Source organism: Xiphophorus maculatus, chromosome 6 (assembly GCF_002775205.1).
Source record: "Xiphophorus maculatus strain JP 163 A chromosome 6, X_maculatus-5.0-male, whole genome shotgun sequence".
Taxonomy (NCBI): Eukaryota; Metazoa; Chordata; class Actinopteri; order Cyprinodontiformes; family Poeciliidae; genus Xiphophorus; species Xiphophorus maculatus.
The window spans coordinates 17,777,732-17,796,809 of NC_036448.1; the positions used below are offsets into that span (position 1 = coordinate 17,777,732).

General features: G+C 36.5%; 1 protein-coding gene across 3 annotated transcripts in view; it reads left to right on the top strand.

Moving 5' to 3' along the window:
• LOC102234798 (acid-sensing ion channel 1C-like) overlaps positions 1-19,078 on the top strand; it is a 107,352-nt gene that overhangs the window by 58,227 nt on the left and 30,047 nt on the right. Inside the window, exon 1 of one of the 3 annotated variants that reach the window (XM_023334837.1) lies at positions 7,941-8,588. The exons of the other annotated variants lie outside the window; for them this stretch is intronic. Coding sequence (XP_023190605.1) covers positions 8,064-8,588 — 525 coding nt within the window. The 5' untranslated portion in view covers positions 7,941-8,063. Of the gene's footprint in view, positions 1-7,940; positions 8,589-19,078 lie in introns of those variants that run through there. 3 annotated transcript variants of the gene reach the window in all.

Sequence of the window (19,078 nt, forward strand, 5' to 3'; positions counted from 1 at the left end):
AATGGCTCATATGAGGTGATAAAGTCAATTTAAATGTTTCAAATTTATTGTCTTGGTCTCTTTGTTTTAAAGTTTTAATAGCATTAGTCTTAACAGTTAATTTAGTAAAATTCAAATCTACTAAAATGAAACGACAATAAAAAAACAGAGTTAGTATAGACTTCCACAGTAGGAGCTTACAAAAGTCTGACGTGTTTAAAAGGTGTTTTGACCAAACTGGCACTTACACTTTCTATTTATTTGGCTGCAAGAATCAATAGAAAACAAACATTAGCACCTAGGTTTGAGGTGGTATTATTAAATGCTGTCATAGATAAGTGATGTAGCATTTCCATCTGGTTTGTTAAACTTTTCTCTTATGGAATAAAACACAGAAAAAAATAAAACAGTAAAGATCAGATAAAGAGAGAGCTTGAGTTCCAAGATGTTCAGTCTTACTTGTTTGAACCGGAGTTTTACTCTTCTGTTCTCAAAATTCTGATAGATGTTCATATAGTTTCACAATATAAATAGTTATGAAACTATTTACATTTTTAAGCACATATTCCTGTTTGATTTGGTTCTACTTGATTCCTAGCTATTTAATTTGTTTCTTAGCATGTTTGGCTCATACAAATGCCCTACACTCTTTGTATTGGCCAAGCTAATTGCATAGCGTTGCATTACAGTGGCGGTGCATGTCACCTATAAATCCAGTGTCGCCAACACAATGGACAAAAATACATACATGACCAACTTTTCTGCTTCTGAATTTTTTTATTCTTGCTGCAGTGACTAGCACATATTGACCAGCTTTAGTTCATGGAACAGTATATTTTGTACTCCATAAATACTTTTTCAGTGAGTAAAATGAATGGAAATATTGAATTTGACATGTTTTTTTTATGGAATGTATTACAGGGCAAAGCAGATACACAGAACAAACAACTCTCTATGCATTGCTCACTTTTGAAGGTGATTTATACCAAGTAAACCTAACTGGCATATTTTTGAACCAAGGAGGAACCTGGAGAAAAACTGGCATGCTCGTAGAGAACCTACATCCTCCATGCAGAAAGACCCCAGACCCTGAGTCCAACCCATGCACTTCCTGATATCTGCTGATACTGTGCTACCATGGCTCACTTACCTGAATATGAGTGTGTTATTGAATCTTAGTAAATCTGGATCTGAATTCTGTTGATTGAACTTAACAAGGTACTTTGGAAGATAAATTGGTTTTCAGAGGTTTTCAGAAAGCTTGTTATTCCACACTACCTTAAACTAATCTGTTGTGACGTGGTGTAATAGATAAGGTTTTTTTTTGTTTGTTTGTTTTTTAAATCTGTTACCTTCCCTGACCATAAGCACGGAGAGTTAAACATGTTGTATGGCAGGGTTGGATTGTGTTTTCTCTTGCTATTAAACCTGCTAACTTCTTAAAGCACATTACATTTTAACATAAAAACAAGAGAAATGCTGCTTGTAAGATTAAACCTGAGGCAAATGTCAGTGAGCTTTTTATTTTTCAACAAGAGTGAGACTATGCATAGTCAGGCAAAATCCTGACTGTAATGCACATTAAATTTAGATACATAAAAGAATTTAGAGTGCTTTGCAAGGTAAGATCCACTAAAACATCAAGTTTTCTAACTGAACCTTGTTGGCTTTTTAACCTATTATTATGCTTTCACATAAAATAGTTATTATTCTTTTCTTATTCAACTGTTTTATATGGAGGCTTGTTGCCGGGGTGCTTACATTTGACAAGAAAAAGTAGGAACTGCTTTTTAAGCCACATGACAAACAAAGAAAAGTCTAAATCTACCCAGAGCTGGAAGCTAAATACCAAGGGATGGGAAGAGTGATTGAATGCCTCCATCAGCTTATAAAGCTGTGAGTCCAGCCAGCACAGGTGTCCACTGTCTCACTGATGGACATCCTGCCAGTCTCCCTGAGGGAAAGCACAGACACAGACATCATCAGGCAGCAGTGCATTAACTTGCACACCCTTCACTATAATTCTGTCTTCCTCCTGACTTTCATTTTCCATCCATCCCTTCGACAGGAATCAAAATGATCATGCTCCCTGCAGTACGATATTAATTAGTCTGAAGCAATTTAGAACCACTATAATTAAAAGCTACAGAAGAGATTCGTATAAGGAAGTGTACATTCTTCATACAGACTTTACACACATGGAAAAATATGACAAGGGAGTAATTCTTTCCTGACACATAGCTCCAGCTTATTTTTTTTTATTTCTATTTTTACTGTCATTAATGTTACAGTCAGTAATTTTATTCTGGAGAGCAAATTCAATTCAACTTCAAAAATACTTTATTGATCCAAAAGGAAAATGAAATGTTGTAACTCTTATTGTTAAAGGTTTTAAAAAGAGTTGCTGTAGATGTTGATGGCCGTAAGCAGGGAGGATCTCTTGTATAGCAGAACTCCTTTTGCAGGATTTGATCAAGTGAAGCTTCTTAAAAATCCCTTCTATGTTGAGTGATTCAGGAACCTCGCTGGTCAGTGACACTGGTCAGTGACACTGGGGATATGAGCTTGGGATCACAGAACTGCAGAATGTGAAAGAAGGATGGAAATTGAAGAAAAACATTCAACCAAATGGCTAGAAGGAAATTTGACCCATTAAAACTCACCCTTTCATGGAATACATTTTATTTGTGTACAATCATCCATTGTTAATTAAATAATTATTGACTCACTTCTAAGGTGGACATTTTATGTTGAGACAACTCTTAGTAGTGAAGGGATTTTCTGAAGAAAAAAAAAACCTTTTTAACTCCTATTCTTTTAAAGAAACAGTAGATTGTCACTCGTTCAATAATTTGCCAGACGATATTCGCATAATTAACAACCAAGGGAAATGTTTCTCTGCATTGATCAACAAAAGCGATTATTGAAAAACCCAAATCTCTAGTGGTAAAACCACGATATCTGTGGAAAGGTTTGACAAGAAATTTTAAAACAATTAGACTAGATTGATGAAAGACAAAATGTGATTGCGATTTCAGACTTTCTTCTCCAAAGTGTTGATTGCAAACGGCTCTCTTAAATGGGTGGAAGAAAAGTCACCTTTCATTCCATGTGACTGTACTTAGAGCTAATTGCTGTCTTAGAGGGACAGAAATTAATTTTTGAAAGGTCTTTGAAGTGCCGACAGTGAAGCTTTACTGCCTTTTGTGCTCAGTGCAATTACTTTGGCAGCTGGATGACGTTCTTTTCTTGAGCCAGATGAATAATCGTCAACCTGGACTTTAACATTAAGTCAAACTGAAATGGTAATGGCAAATGGTGTTGCCGTTACCATGAAGCCCAAAGATAGTTGGGTCCTATAAAACTATTCTGATGCTGAAGCAAATCTAGAGTTAACATCACTGTTGTGCAAACACCAGCTATTTCATTTTCCGTTTTTCCCGTATAATTTTATTGAGGATTCTCACGTGTTAGGGTCAATACTGGATGAGGATATTGAATTTCCTCATTCGCTGTTGCCCATTTCCTGCATGCTATAAGAGAAAGCAGCTGCAGTCAACATTCACTAAGACTCCAGAATCTGATTAGCATCATTTCAAAAAAAAAATCCTGTTTCATGAAGTGAAAATACAGCTGTAGATGGATGGCAGCAGTTAAAATTCTTATTGGTGTTTTTAATGTTGCCCAGCCACAAAATGATTTAACTTATATTCCACAGTTTATGTTTTTAACACCAATTTGAAGTTTAATGGGGGAGACTGATGGTAAGCAGAAAGATTTATTTGCAAGTGTTTTTAGCAGTTCTAGAAGAAATAATGGAGATGTGCACATTCACACAATTTTTAAGCATGTGGGATGAATGCATTTTTGAAATCACTTTCTTGTTTTAAATAAAATCTTGTGACAGTAGTTTTATTAGTATTTTTCATTTTAGTTTAATATTTTTATTGAAATGATATAACGTTGAAACTTAATCTGCCAGGTGCATGAATAATTTCGAGCCCAAGTCTCCACAACAACATAGGAAACGTTATGACAGCAGCTCAGCCAAATTAGTTTTTGCACAACAATTTACCCCCACATGTTTATTTAAAGCTCTACTTTGGTTAAAAAAATCTACATAAACTTCAGGAACTCAACTATGGAGTTCTGGGGTATGAGATTTAAAACATCTTAAAATTATTGCCAATGCTCTGTTCTGACCTTGCATTTTAATGAGCCTATTTACATATGTGTTCATCGTTATCACATTAAAGCTTATTCATGTGTAAAGTTCTGCTACAAAAATACATCGTCTCAGCATTTTTAAACTTGGAACCTTTTAGCATTTGATTTTGGAACCACTTGGGAGGACTTCTCTACATGTGGAAGAACAGCTAAGATAAATGCTGTGTCCTTGAACAGGATGCTGTGTTTTTTCCAGCTGGGCCAGTGTGTTTTTTGTTTTTGTTTCTCTTTGACCTTCTGATGGAGATTGCCAAGATAACTTTGTAGCACAAACTACTGGAAATTAACTTGGACCAAAAAGGGTTTGCATTGTTTTCAGCTTCAATTTTAGAGATCTTATATTTATGTATTTAAAATCCTGGCTCTAACACCAAATTATGCTTCCATCTTCTTTTCTCTCTGTATCAGTAATATTGACATATTTAAATACAGTCTATGCTCTTTGTCTTTGTCATTTGTTTTAGTTCACAGAGAAGTACTAATTCCTTTCACTAGCACATTACTCAGAACATCTAATTTACGCTATCTGGAAAGAAACGGCAGTGTATTGATTAAATTGTTACTTTTAAGTGGCACGACCCTTCTACATTTGAGAAAAAAAAAATAGAAAAAACTACATCACCATTGCTGTAGGCAGCAGACAGAATAAAGAATAGGGGAATTTGTAGAAATGTTTGAAATGTTTCATATCTTCGAAAATAAAGCAAGTTTCATGTTTTCATATTTCATGTTTCATATCTGCAACAAGATGAAGCAAGAGTTAAAAGTCATCTTTGTTTAGGTGCATAAAACTGAATTTGACACATTTGTGGATTGAAAGGTCTCCACCGTTTCACCTCTCCTTAATAAGTATGCTTAAGACTGATTCTTTACGTGCAATGAATTTTTATTTGGCTGAAAGAGACGCAAAGTAAATTTATGAAAAGTCTGGATTTCCAAGTTGATCCCAGAGGAAAGGTGCCATAATATGACATATACATGTTATGTGTCATAGTGTGGCATACACAATGTATATTCCACACATATACATTGTATACATCATACCTTTTCTGTGGCAGTACCCCGGATTTGGAATAGCCTTCCCCTGTTTCTTTGTTCTATTACTGATATGTGCATTTCAAGACTAAATTAAGACATGTCTTTTAAAAACAGGCGTTTAATAATATGTATCATTGTGTGGAGTTATTGTATTGTCTTTTGTTAGAATCGTTTAATGTAAAGTGCTTTGGTCTTCCTGGTTGGGTGTTCCTACGTGCTGTATAAATAAATGAATCAATCAATCAATCAATCAATGAAAATACAACAATGAACTAAAAAAAGACATATAGGAATATAAGAAGACATAAAATGCACAGATATCAAATAATTAAAAGCGTTAACTGTTATAAAAAAGTAAAAAAGGTAGAAGAATGATGAACGACAGGTGACAAATTATGAAGGGAGATTAGAAAATGAAGAGCTCAGAACAGATTAACAAGATATATATTTTAATAGTCCCTAACAGGCCATTAAAGGCTGAGTTCTTATCATCAGTTAACTATTTTAAGTGGATACTCCAGAAGCAAATCAATGTCAGTTGAGACATTTTAGTAAGCTGATATGCAATTGCCTAAGGCCTACACTCTGCCAATATACACCTCTGTCCATGAGTTGAAATATATGCAACTCATGGACAGTTGCATATATTATTAATTGATGCTGGTAGAAGATATTAATAATTGATGCTACTACAAAACACATGATAAGGAGACTGCTGCAGCAAGATGGAAAACTGATGTGCTGCAAACTTTAGGGATCAGTGTCGGCTGGAGTTTAATATGCTCTTCTTTTTTATACCACAGCCAGTCAAATTGTGAGCTTCTTGACTCACATAAAAAAATCCACAAATTGGGACAATGGTCCAACTAATGAGTTACGCTGTCAGTCTGTAACTCCAAATGCTGCCAGGTTTGTGTCCTATCGCCAGCTGTTTCAGGACAAAGCCTCAGTGGCATTTCTGGCGTTTCACTACAACATGAGTTAGAGTTTTTTGGAAAACTCCAACAAGTTTTGGCTTGTTAGTTTCTCATTGACTAACAGCAGATCAGTGTGGAGCTCTGGGTCATTTGTTCCAACTAAATGTAATAATCAATAATTCCTGAAGTTTTACATCTATAAAATTCTCCCATTTCTCTTGCTGTGAAAGTAGATCATTTCCTTTGTTTCCTGATCACACATGTGCGCTGTCTCATGTTCGTTAGTTCATTAGTAAACATGAGATCTTCTTGCTTATGAATCCCTGACTTGGTAGTTCAGTAATGCACAGGACCTTCCAGAAGTACTTATGCCCCTTGAACTTTCGGCATATTGTTGTAGTCAATCACAAATGCTTTATTGGGATTTTTTTGTCATAGACCAACAGAGAGTACTGCATAGCTGTAAAGCAGAAGAAAAGTTACATATAGTTTAAAACTTTTTCTGCAAATGATCATTTAATAAGTCTATTGTACCATTTTTTTAGGCTAGCTGATTTAATCATACAGTCTTTCATTACAGTTTCAACTGTAAGGTTTTTTTGGGGGCTACTTCCAAACAGCTTTGTACATTTAGAAACAAATATTTCTTGTCCATTTTCTCTGCAAAATGAAGTTCGCTAAGATTATGTACAGTGTGTGGCATATGAACATACATTTTGAAGTCTTGCCAAAAGTTAATTTCATTACAGCTGTTTATTTATGGTTGTCTTTTTGCTAGAAAGTGAAAATCTGCCCCAGTCTTTTGTATCCTCTTACAAATGTTCTTCTTGGCCCGTCTTGCATTTATCTCCATTCATCTTTCCATTGTCCTTGACCAGCTTCTCTGTACTGTAGAAGAAAAGCTTTGGCACAGCACCACTCAGCCAAGCATTATTTCAAACAATGACACGGCTTAAGGCTATTAGTTTTCAGCAGATAGTGTTTTGTGTAATGGCAAAAAAAGTAACATTTTAACCTCATATAAAGCAAGGATTTTCACTTTGTGCCTAAACTGTGTGCTGTGTTCCTTGGTTTTCATGATGCTATTTGTTGTCAAGCAAACCTCTGAAGCCTTAACAGAGCAGCTGGATTTATACTGACATTAAAATACACACAGGTTGAGTCTGTGCACTAATTAGGTGACTTCTGAATCCAAGTGTTTTGTGGAGATGGAGGAGAAAGGCTTTGTGCTCATGCTTGCCACACAGACTTTTATTCAGACAGAATTTTGAAAACCACATATAATTTCTCTTCCACTTCACAGTCATGCAACTGCTTTATGTTGATCTATTTTAAAAAATACCTCAAAAGTTTAGACGCTTGTGATTGTAACATGACAAAATGTAAAATTGTTCAAGTAGTGTGAATACTTTTGATAGACACTATATTTCATAAAAAAAAGATTGTCTGAATGCCAGAGGATTATTCCCACAAGTGAGCCGAAGACTGAAAATGCTTCACTTTCCCCCTTTGCTTTTTGCTGTATCACCCCGGGATTCATTCACCACTTCCTGCTGTTGGATGAGGTCTTACTTCTCAGATGAAACCAAATCTCTTGAAATTAGAGTGCCCTCCAACCTCTCAGCTAGGATTGTCTTTATGTCACTGCCTCCCTGCTCCAGAAATCCAACCCATTCCCCTCCCTTGAGCGCAAAGCTGGAAATCAGACCCTACCCTGCGCAACCTCACTTGAGCATTCAGTTTAAGTGAACCGCACTGCTAACCTTACTCTTCAGTACAGCTGTACATCAGCCAAAACAAAATAGAATAGAATAGAAAAAAACAACCTTTATTGTCCCGCAAAAACAAAATTCAGGTGTCACATACAGTAAACATTTAGCCTATATTTGAAACTTGCAGAAAATGGGGGCACCAGAGGAAGAAGCACCACGTCCTCCGTCGGATATCACCGTGTTTGGGGCCAACTGTACCCTCCATGGCCTGAGCCACATCTTCTTACCCGGTGGAGTGACTTTTCGGCGATTGTTGTGGGCTGCTGCATTTTGTTCCTCTCTTTCCATCTTCCTCCTCCAAGTAGTGGACCGTGTGATTGAGTATTATCAGTATCCCTATGTCACCATTCTGGATGAAATGGACAGTCCTGTCATGTATTTCCCAGCCATCACCATGTGCAACTACAACAGCTTTCGTAAGTCCAAGATTTCAAGAAATGATGTATTCTGGATGGCCGGGATGCTTGGTGTAGAACAGGGGGACTTTGATGATTTCATGGCTGTTTTGGGACAACCAACAGACAACAGCCAATTTTTCCCCACCAAAAGCTTTGACATGTTGGATTTTGTGAAAAGGACAAGCCACGACATAGAAGAAATGTTGCTTGACTGCAAATATAGAGGCAAGGATTGTGGTCCGGAGAACTTCACAACGGTATGTACGGATCCCTTTGTGGAATCGCCCTAAAATTAATCATCATAAAGAGCCCCAAAGAGCATGGATTTCCGGATTAGTATGCTGCTAAAGTCTGAAAAAGCTTTGAAAAAATATTCTGAAATATGCTGTGAGCAGATTATTCACATAAATATTTATTAAAGACATTTAGAAAAAGGTAATTGGTTTCAAATTTTGCTTTTAAAGATAAACTAATATTAAATTAAAAGCCTAAAAGCAATATTTGACAAAATCTACCTGATCCTTCTTTAGTGCTCTTTTATCTATAAGCACCACTTTTAAAGTGTCTAGTGGTGTGTTTTTGGAACGAGAGTTTGAATTTAGGGGGAGCATTAAGCTCAGAGATTTTAGACCAGTAAAGATTCTAAAGAGTACTAAATATTTAGTTCCTTGTTATGATGAAAGCAGGAAAATGCTTCCTAAATCTGATACAAAGCTTCACATTTTGCCCAGTTCTTCATTGTGTGAATTCTGGCAATATCTTTCTTTTCTTGAACCATAAAACTTTAGTTAGCTTTCTTAAAAGTATCCTTAGAACTATGTGAGCTGCTGAGTGCCATATGGTGCTGCAATTCTCTGTTGACATCATGCATTATGAAGCAAACATATGCTGTTTTCAAGCCCAGCAGTGTTTTCAGCACATTATTGTTTTCCTTTAATACAAAAAAGAAAAACTTACTTTGCCACAGTAACGGCAGTAAATATGCAAATGTGTTATTAGACAAAGAGAAAAGCATGCAAATCCAAGAAATATTGCTGGCATTGTGAAAGGTGCTATTTTTGAATACAAGTCACTTTTTAAACCATTTAGTGAGGAGATAAAATCATACAAGAAAAAAGTAGATGGAATTTAATCCTTCTGCTACAAAGGAACATGTAGAGGATTGTATTCCAACACATTTAAGTGATTAAATTTGAACCATTTCAGAGGTGTATGATATGTACTAATTACTTATACACGGAAAAGTGACAGTAATGGTATTTGTGGAGACAATGGTTAATATCGAAATCTGAGATTTGGCTTGTGAGCTTGCAGCCAACCTGAGGTGTTTAGAAGAACTTCACTCTAGTAATGAGTGCACAGATCTGAGTCATCACCCTAAAAACAAAACAGCAGATTTTGATATGGCTGTGGTCAGTACTGTGACCTTGGCTTTTTTCACATCCTCACATTTAAAGGGCAATTTTCAGATAAATGTCGGAAATTCGAGATGCACTGGGGGCCTAAGTATAGAGGGGCCTAATTAAAGATTCATGTAGCTGCCTGAATTCCCCCTCCTCGACTTCCTCAGTCTGCTGATTTTAATGTGGGAGGCTCAGAGATGGTACTGAACAGAAATTATAGCCATCATAGACTTCAGCATTATCACTGCACCATGACTTTCACAAGGTCTGGAAAATATCTAAATTAGTTCACTGAAATGTATTCATCAAATCACTTCTCCTGTGGATTTATCTGCAGTGATACGCTGTTATCCTTTCCCTCTTTAAATCACTTTTTTTTTTTTTTACTAAACTAGCTAATAGAAATCAAAACACAAACTACTTTAACAGATTATCATGGATTATTTTTGTTTTAATAGCTTCAGAATATGAAACTGACAGTGTGGGTAAGGATAACACAGCTGTACATCTGGCAGTACTTTTGCCGTGTTGCATGAAGGTCCTGGGTTCAAATCCTGGCCTGGGGTTCTTTTATATGGTATTTGTCAGTTCACTGTATCTCAAAGAAGAGTTCCTCGCAAAAATGCTGCCGAGTCAGTCTTCAATAGATTTCAGACAAACTTCACTGTTTCCATGAGAATACAGTGCTTGCAAAAGTATTTACACCCCTTGAATTTTTTCCATATTTGGTCAAGACTTGAGACCAAGGCAGAGGTTCACCTTCTAACAAGAGAGTGATCCTAAACCTCTGGTCAGAATGGTTTAGATCAAAGCATATGAAGGATTAGAATTGCCCTGTTAACCCATACTTATGTTCAACAGAGAAAGTATGACAAGGTCTTGTGTTCAAGACCTTCAAGACTGGTGTTCATGGATCCTCTCCATCAAATCTGACCAACCTTTAGCAATTTTTGGAAAAGGAATGTGCAAAACTGGTAGAGACATACTGTACATGTTAGATCTTAAGCTGCAGCTGCAGCAAAGGTTGGAAAGAAAATGTATTGACTCAGGCTGGCTGGATAGGAATGCACAGCTTTCAGATTAAAATAAGTGACACGTTTTGACAACCTTGACAGCTTTTCTTTTAGATTCAGTTATGCGCAATCTTGTGTTGGTGAATCACATAAAATCTTTATAAAATACATTGACGTTTGTAAATGTTGCGTCACAAATTGTGGAAAATTTGAAGTGTATTGAATACTTTTACAAGGCAACAGTATACCAGTCCTGCTTACGCTGTTAAAGATCAAAAGTTTGAACAAGTGAGCTCAGTTTTGGTGCATTCGTATAGAATTTATTTGTGAAGAAACTGATGTCAGCGTGGGAAGGGAGGATTTACAGTGAAGTTAGAGCCCCATGAATCGTGGCGCTGATAGATCACTTTCATCATATTTCAAACCAAGCTACTTATTTATTGCAAACTTCTTCAAGTATTTGTTTGTGCTTTTCCGAGAAGCTGTGTGGATGTTTTCTTGCATACAACCTAACAAAGTGAAACACATTTCTAAATGCTTGTACAGCTAAATGCCTTTCTTAGAGGAGAGATTGTTTCTCTGTTAAATAACTTTCATGCATTCATCTTGGTGCTTTAAATACTTGGTGCTTTGATGTCTGATTGATGACCTCATTAGCACTGAAGACTCTGAGATCTGTAAAAACGCCCTAAACTGATGCTGCGGATTAAACCTGCAAGACCAACTCTGACTAAACAAATAATCTCCTGCATGTGTATGCGGGAAGCATACTGAAGTCACTGTAATATCATTTAAATCGATCAGCAGCTCAGCACTTTAGCAGGCTTACGCCACTGCAGAGACATTCTTGAACATTTATCCTATTACTATTCATCTTGTATGTTGTGACTAGACTTCCTGTCAATGCATTAGATCCAGTGGAAACTAAAGACCTTTGGCTTAAGTACGCTTTTAATAACACTTTAGGGCTTGTTTCTAGTCTCAAAAAGCATGTGGTGGTTTATTTAATGCACTGCAGTATATTTTGGATGAGGAAGTTAGCTTGGAGGTCAAACAAAGAGAAAGGTAGGGAAAAAAAATAGCGGAAGTGAAGTTTGAGTGTCAGACCCAATCAGTTCAGCTGCAGAGAAAGACAGAAAATACGCAGTGTGGGAGATACAGGGTGGAAGAAGGTTAAAAAAGGAGAGCGCTAAAACAAAATGGAAACGGAGCAAGGAGGGGAGTAAACAGAAATGGAGGCTGCGCTGTGCTTAGATTGAGGTGGGACTGGGACTGAGTGCAGAAGCATCATTGTGATTCAGACTTGCTCTGGAGTCAAGCCAGCACCGTGATGCACAACTGGAAGTATTAGAGGAGATGAAGGGGAGTGCTGTGTGAAGTAGCACGAAATTACAGAGCTGCCTGGAGCACGTAGAGAGAGAGAGTGTGGATAAAGTGAATGTCCACAGTGCAAATGATGAAATAAACAAATCCAAGGCAGTAAGCCTGGATGACAGACCAGATAACAAATATCTAATGTGTTTCTACCATTACTCAGTGTCAGTAAAGCCCAGTGTGGGAGTCGCAGTTACAGTAAGTGCAGCATTGGCAGTGTGATCAATGATGCTGAAGAGGAATACTGAAGGAATTCATTGCAGGTTCGCAGTGTGAGAATGCTTTTTGCTGACTTGCACATCAGGCAGCAGATACTACCAGAGGCAGACATTAAAGGTGCCAGTTGACAGAACCTTTTAAGTTAATTAGCTTGTTAGGTGGAGACACTGGACACAAGTACTGCTCTGTCCAAAACCAATAGAGCTATTATGTGATGTTATAGATTGCCTGTCTCTTTCTGATAGAAAGTTTGAAGAAGATCATTGATCATAATCAGAATTTAGGGGAAAATTATGAGGGTAAACCACACAGTCACATTTACAAAATATGTCAGTGATTATATGTAGTTTCTTTTTTGCTATCTGCTTCTTTCAAAAAAAAAAAGCTGGTACCTCATCTCTGCACGCAGTGGTCCAAATAGTTCATTTACCCCTGGAAACATTTGTCGTTTTGTTATCACCAAACTAGTCCTTTTCCTTACTTTAGCTATAACTACGTTTTCACGAACTGTCTGTGCTCAAAATAACACCCCCATAATCCGCCACTCCTCTTCAAAGCGTTGAGATGTTGTTTCATAACCTTGCTCTGCTTTCACCCTTTTCCCCAACTTTAGATTACATAAGGACTAATAAGGTAACATCTGAAGGCAGTTGGTTATTTTGTATTTTATCTAGGGTTATCAGAGTAAATGAGTTAAACTGAATATATGCCACATATTTCCCTCAGGTTTTTATTCATAAAAAATGTTGAAAACCATTTTCAATTGCATTATTTTGTTTTACATTTATGCAACATATGGTTTTAGTATGTCACATGTGACTTCAATTCCACCAAAGTTTGTTTTAATCTAACAAAATGCCATTAGATGTCTAAGTATTTCTAAGTCTATGTACCATAATTTGCATGTTAAAATTTTAAATAAATTTGTATTATGAGCTAGGATTAAAGGTAGATGTTATTTAACCTAATCAATATTTAAACTTGGACTTTGAATTCATTGTACATGGTGAAGTGCCCTTTAAGTCCACATTTTCCTTTGCCTAATTTCTGCCTATGTGAGCGAAAGGGATTTAGGAAAAGATATCAAAATCATCCAGCTAAGCATATAAGATGGGAACATGCTGGAGAAAAATGCCTGCAGCAAATGAAAATTCCCCGTGAGGAAATTTGAGAAGTGAGTTTATCAGCGTGTGACTGCAGACTGCGGACCGAAAGCTTGAGTGACAGCAGAAGTTGTTTTTTTTATCCTCCTGCCTAGAATGGAACAAGGGAGAAAGACAGCAGGTAAAGCAAGGTACATCTGTTTTTTATTGATACAGACTGCACCTGCCTTCCACCTGGTCTGCCAAGATGTAATTTGCTCCAGCCATGTCAGAGATGCTTATAAATACTGTAGACTTTCAATGAGCAATAGGAAGTCTTTTCTTTAGTGAAACCAAAAAGATGCTGCAGCAGCTTAAAAATGCAGCTGAAGTGGGTTATGCATTGAAGTAATGATATGCACATTAAAATTCACACAAAATCTATGATTCTTTGAAACTTTTCACTTTTCACGTTGGTGTTATTTTTTAAATAATTTCCTGACAACGTGCATGTCAATATTCCTCCCTTTGATTAATAATATATGAGTTCTTTCAGAGTATAAGCTTTTCTTAGCTAAAAATTCATTCTGGCCTCCCTTGCACTACATGTGCTGCATACAGAATGGGAGCATTTCTTTATAAGGCCCTGTGAGGTTAGTTTCATTTAGATGCAGGCCACAAGATGTCTCCCTCTGCTAAAAAAGCTGCCTATCCACTGGAGTGACATTCTGATTGCAAGCGTTTTTTCCCCCTTTGTGTTTCTTATACAATTCTATGTATCCAAATTAACTTGAGTCACATTGTAACCCAGATTTTTAAACTCTTTTACCAGCTCTTATTTCTCTGTGGTTTACATGCTTTATTACATTTTCATGTGACTATAATGGTGACTGTGTTGCTTGTAAAGTTACATGAAGAAGAGTCATTATCAGTAAAACACACTATTGATTGACTGCTGGAAGTGATAAACAGTATCAGGAGAGCTGCTACATTTATTTGATTTTTTTTGTCTGTAAGGTAGCCAAGGAGTTGATTTAAGTAGTTAAATTTATTTATTTATTATTTTCTTACTTTTGATCTAACCTAAATGGTCAAACCTCATACTTCTTTACGTACATATGTGAAGAAACCAACTGTTTATGTGCGTTGATATATGATTGTGCAACAGTTGCAACAATTATTGCAACTTATGAAAGGTCAGTTCTTTTTGCTAATAAATAATAAACATTTCTGCAATCATGTAGAGAAGGTATTAAACATTCATGCTAAATTAAATTGTTTTTTTTTATTTGACTACTGTGTTTAATAAAGTTCAAAAATGTGCACAGTGTCATTTGTGTATTTGTATCTCTGACTACAAACAAATGTGTTTTTCATTAGTGAGGTCATATATAAAGGAAAAAATATATATGCAAACCAACCTGACCTTAGGTAAAAAAAAATAATAATTAGACCCTGAACCACTGTGTATGTTACTCTATGATGCAACAACTGCCATCAAACATTGTAAAAGGTCATGAGCATTTTACATCAGCAAAGAGGAATTTTAACCCACTCTTGTTTGCTAAACCTTTGTTTTTCAGCCACACTGGGTGCTTTTTAAGCATGAACATCTGGTTTAAGGTTATGCTGCAGTTGGAGGCTTTGACTAGGTCATTCTAAAGCCTCTTTTTTCATTGTGTTAATGCTCAGACTTTAAAGGAAGAGAAATGAATCAAGATTATAAAATAGATTAAATAAAAAAATTGTAAATTATAATAGTATGAAGTGAAAACTTTTTGTAAGCTTTCTGTAACTTCATAGCTGTGATACACTTATTGTCGACAGATCAAAGCCTTAGCAAGAACCCAAACTGCCACTCAAGAGTCTATCTATTGTATCATATAATCTTCCCTTGCCTTTTTAACAGTCAAATGATCAGTGAGGTCATCAGGGCTGATAATGATGAATCAATTCTTGAGTTCAGTTTCACAGTTACTGGACATTCATCAAAGGTATCACTCATATTTTACCTCCTTTATCTTTGCACTGTGCTTGATGTGCTTTTGGTGCACAACATGTAATTGCTGCCGGTGCCTCTCCAGGCTTTGAACATTTGCACTGGCCCTTAAAGGAGTTCATCTCTTTACTCAGCTGAATCTCTGCTCCTCCTCTAATGAGACCTCTGGGGCTCAGTTTGGCTTTGACATGAAAGAGGATGGTTTGTGTCATTTGCGGACAGCCCTGCAGGAGTGAGTTAGGTCTTAAATGAAGCTGTGCATGTAAAAATCTGAGAATTAAACCCTATTGAATTTCTCTCATTTCGTTTCACATAAAACAAAATGGTATCTGTTTTGGACTTTGAAAATTGCACTGCGTCAAGGCTTACTAATTACATTGGGATGATCAGCTTGTGCTTCAGCTTACACACACAGTCTAAATGAAACATTCCTATGTTTAATATACACACAGAAAATATTCATTCAAGCTTACTGGTACTTATACTTGATGGTGCTGCAATACCAGAGACGTTTGTAAGTGTATTACATTCAGTGCAATAAACACTAGATGGGCGAGTTTAGTAACCAACAAGCTGGTGGATTTAATGGATTTAGCAAAGAAACCAGGACAAGAGAGAATGTTGTATGTACCTTACATTAAAGGTGCAGTATGTAACTTTTATAAAAAAATATGTTTTTTACACATTTCCTAAAACTGTCACCACATCATGACAGTATATAATGAGACAGAAAATCTGTGAAAAGATTGATCTCCTTCACCTCCTTTAGCTATTCGTGTCTTCAGAAGAAATTACCAAAAACAATCAATCAGAGCCAGGAGGAGGGTCTTAACACTGTCACTCAATGCCACGTACTTATTGTTAAATGCCCTAATGGCGGAGAAATAACTTACTGTTTAACAGCCGTCATCGGTGGCCATGCTAACTAGCCAAGCATTCACACCATGATCTGCTGGCGCTATGCTGCCAATCAAAAACAAAGTTCTGCTGTGAGCAGGGCAGAGCCACTGAGAGAGAGAGAGAGCTGAGCACTGAAAGAAAATAAAAGTTTGGAGCTGACACTCACTTAATGGGAGGTGCTTCTGATTCACTACAAAGCATCAGTTCTTAGCAACTTTGCTTTGTAGTGATTATGTTATGAAGTGATTGCGACAATGATGTTTTTTCTACACAGTCAGTTTTACTAATTAGGATTTAATTCACTACCATAATGTAGCTGTCTAAATGTTTTTCAAAGGTCACCACCAGTCATTTCATCCATTCTCTCCAGTTTTCTCTCAGCTAGATGTTGGTTTGCTCCAAACAGTCACTTCAGGTTAATGTTACATACTGTATATATTGATGGGTAGAGGAAGAAAAGGATGATAAAATGATGCAGCGTCCACAATAAAACATTTTCTCATTCATTTGGCTTGGACACTGAGAAAACAAATGAATACTAGGTAATTGAGGAAACACATGCAGAAGAAACATTTTGATATATTTGCATGAATATATATTGTTAAATTGTGTCTATTTATATACACGCTGTTTGCTGAGTGTGTATAAAACTGAAGTAAAAAGATTTGCCTGTGTTCATCAACTTGGCCAGCAAAGCTGATTCTCGTTCTAGGTTAATGTTTTAATTCATAAAAAGTTCTGCAGACATCAGCAGGATTTTTTTTTACCAACAGAAGGCCCATATAAAAGGAAAGTTTCCTACCTGAAAAAACTTTACTCATGAACAGCACCCAGGGTTCTGTATTGTTATTCCCTGCTAGAGCTATCTGTGGTTGCTGTAGCATCAACTGTGTCATGTCAGTCTGGGTTATTCATTCCCCTGAGGAGACAACAACGTGTTTACAACAGAGAATGTTTTTGGTGACTTTATTTTCAGGAAGCTCTCCCACATTTTCTGCACAGGACCTCTTGCCCATAACCTTTGACCATATTATATTAGAACTACTGTAACTTCATTTGTGAAGAAAACAAATTCAGCACAATAAACAGTGATGCTGCTACAAAGTCTGACATTCATTAAAAAAGTGTTTTAAAATTACTTATTGGCAAATAATGAAAAGGCCAATTTTAACATATTTATGTTTCATACCTGCATTGACATTTAGGTTAAATTTAGGTTTTCTGGCTCTAAAATATGATATCTGACCATTTAAACTGGCATCTGTATAGAATTGGATAACTGTTGTGAAGTGCTGAGAGACCATGTGTTTGAAAGAGGGGTGATGATTGAACTTTATTGGCTGTGTGTAACCTCTGGAGCTCAACGTAATGAAACAGTACTTTGGTTTGAACTGCTGACAAGGGATGATTCTGTGAGCATGAAGAGCCTCCTGCATCACACATTCTTTAAGCCTGGATGGAGGAAAGAAGCTCATGCAATTAACTTCCTCATAAAATGCACCTTGTATCTATTGACATATGATATGATCAATAGGAGAAGAAACCAGGCTATAACTCATATTATAAGAAGTCAGATATCTGAGATGTACTACTGTTTATGTGAGAAAACAGATGTTGATCATAAATGGAATTCTCTATGGCAAAAAATATATAGCTTTTTTTTTTATCTAACCAACAGTTTTTAAAAATATTTGATGACACAAAAGGCTAAAAAAACAAGTTTTTTCTTGTCAGCCTCAGTGGTGGTTGACATGATGTAGAACAGCTGTAAGACAATGAATGTATGCTAAGAAGAAAATAAACAACTTTTTCTGTAGTGCCAAAGTTTTGTTTTGTTTTGGTTTTTTTCTCCTAGTCTTTTGTTATTCATGTTCTGATAATAAATAGTACTAAGGTTAAAATACTACTTTGACCACAACTTAAGATCAAGTAAAACTGGGTAACAAAGAGCTACTTTTTCATTTTGAATTCATTATTTTCTTACAGTACTAAAAAGTAGGGCAGTAACATTTAAGCTAATATGTGGAACAACATGTGCATTGTATTTTTCTTTCTTTTTTTTGAAGAAGTGCTATATGCATCAATCAATTGGTCATTCTTTTGTTCATGTTAGAGAAAATGAAGCAAACACAAAAAAGCCCTCTTCACCACCTGCTCCCCCACAGCAGACAAACATGCGCAAGCACACACAGACCTGGCTTATAGATGTGGAAACAAAGAAAGCATTGCCTTAATCATAACTCTCTGTAATGGAGCTTGTGGATATGATAAATAAGCAAATAAAAGACCCAATTAAAGTAGGACTAATAAAATAAAATTCCAACCACCACAAACATCTTCGAAAGTAATAGCAGTCTTGACCACTAGTTTTTGCAAATAGAATTTGCTGTCTGGGAGCAAGCGGTGGCCTTAGGGAAACGTGATTTAACCACAAGTTGCATTTTCCTTCTTCAAATTCTGATGATCAAGCTATGCAGGTGCTCCAAAGCTTCACATGCTGGATGAGCTACCAGTCTCTTCTATTGGTGACTCAGAACACAGATATGCTGCTGACACAATAATGAACCTCCACCATATTGCCATTGAAGTTTGCTTCATGCTCAGAATAATCAGAGAACTCCTCTGCTCTATCATGTGTAAATGTGAAGAGAAAAGGAAACATTCAACTACACCTGACTTTTGGACTTGTTGCTGATCAGCCTGGATATTCACTTCATGTGTGAGGAATACAGCATCTCTTTCCTCCAAAGTCTCCTG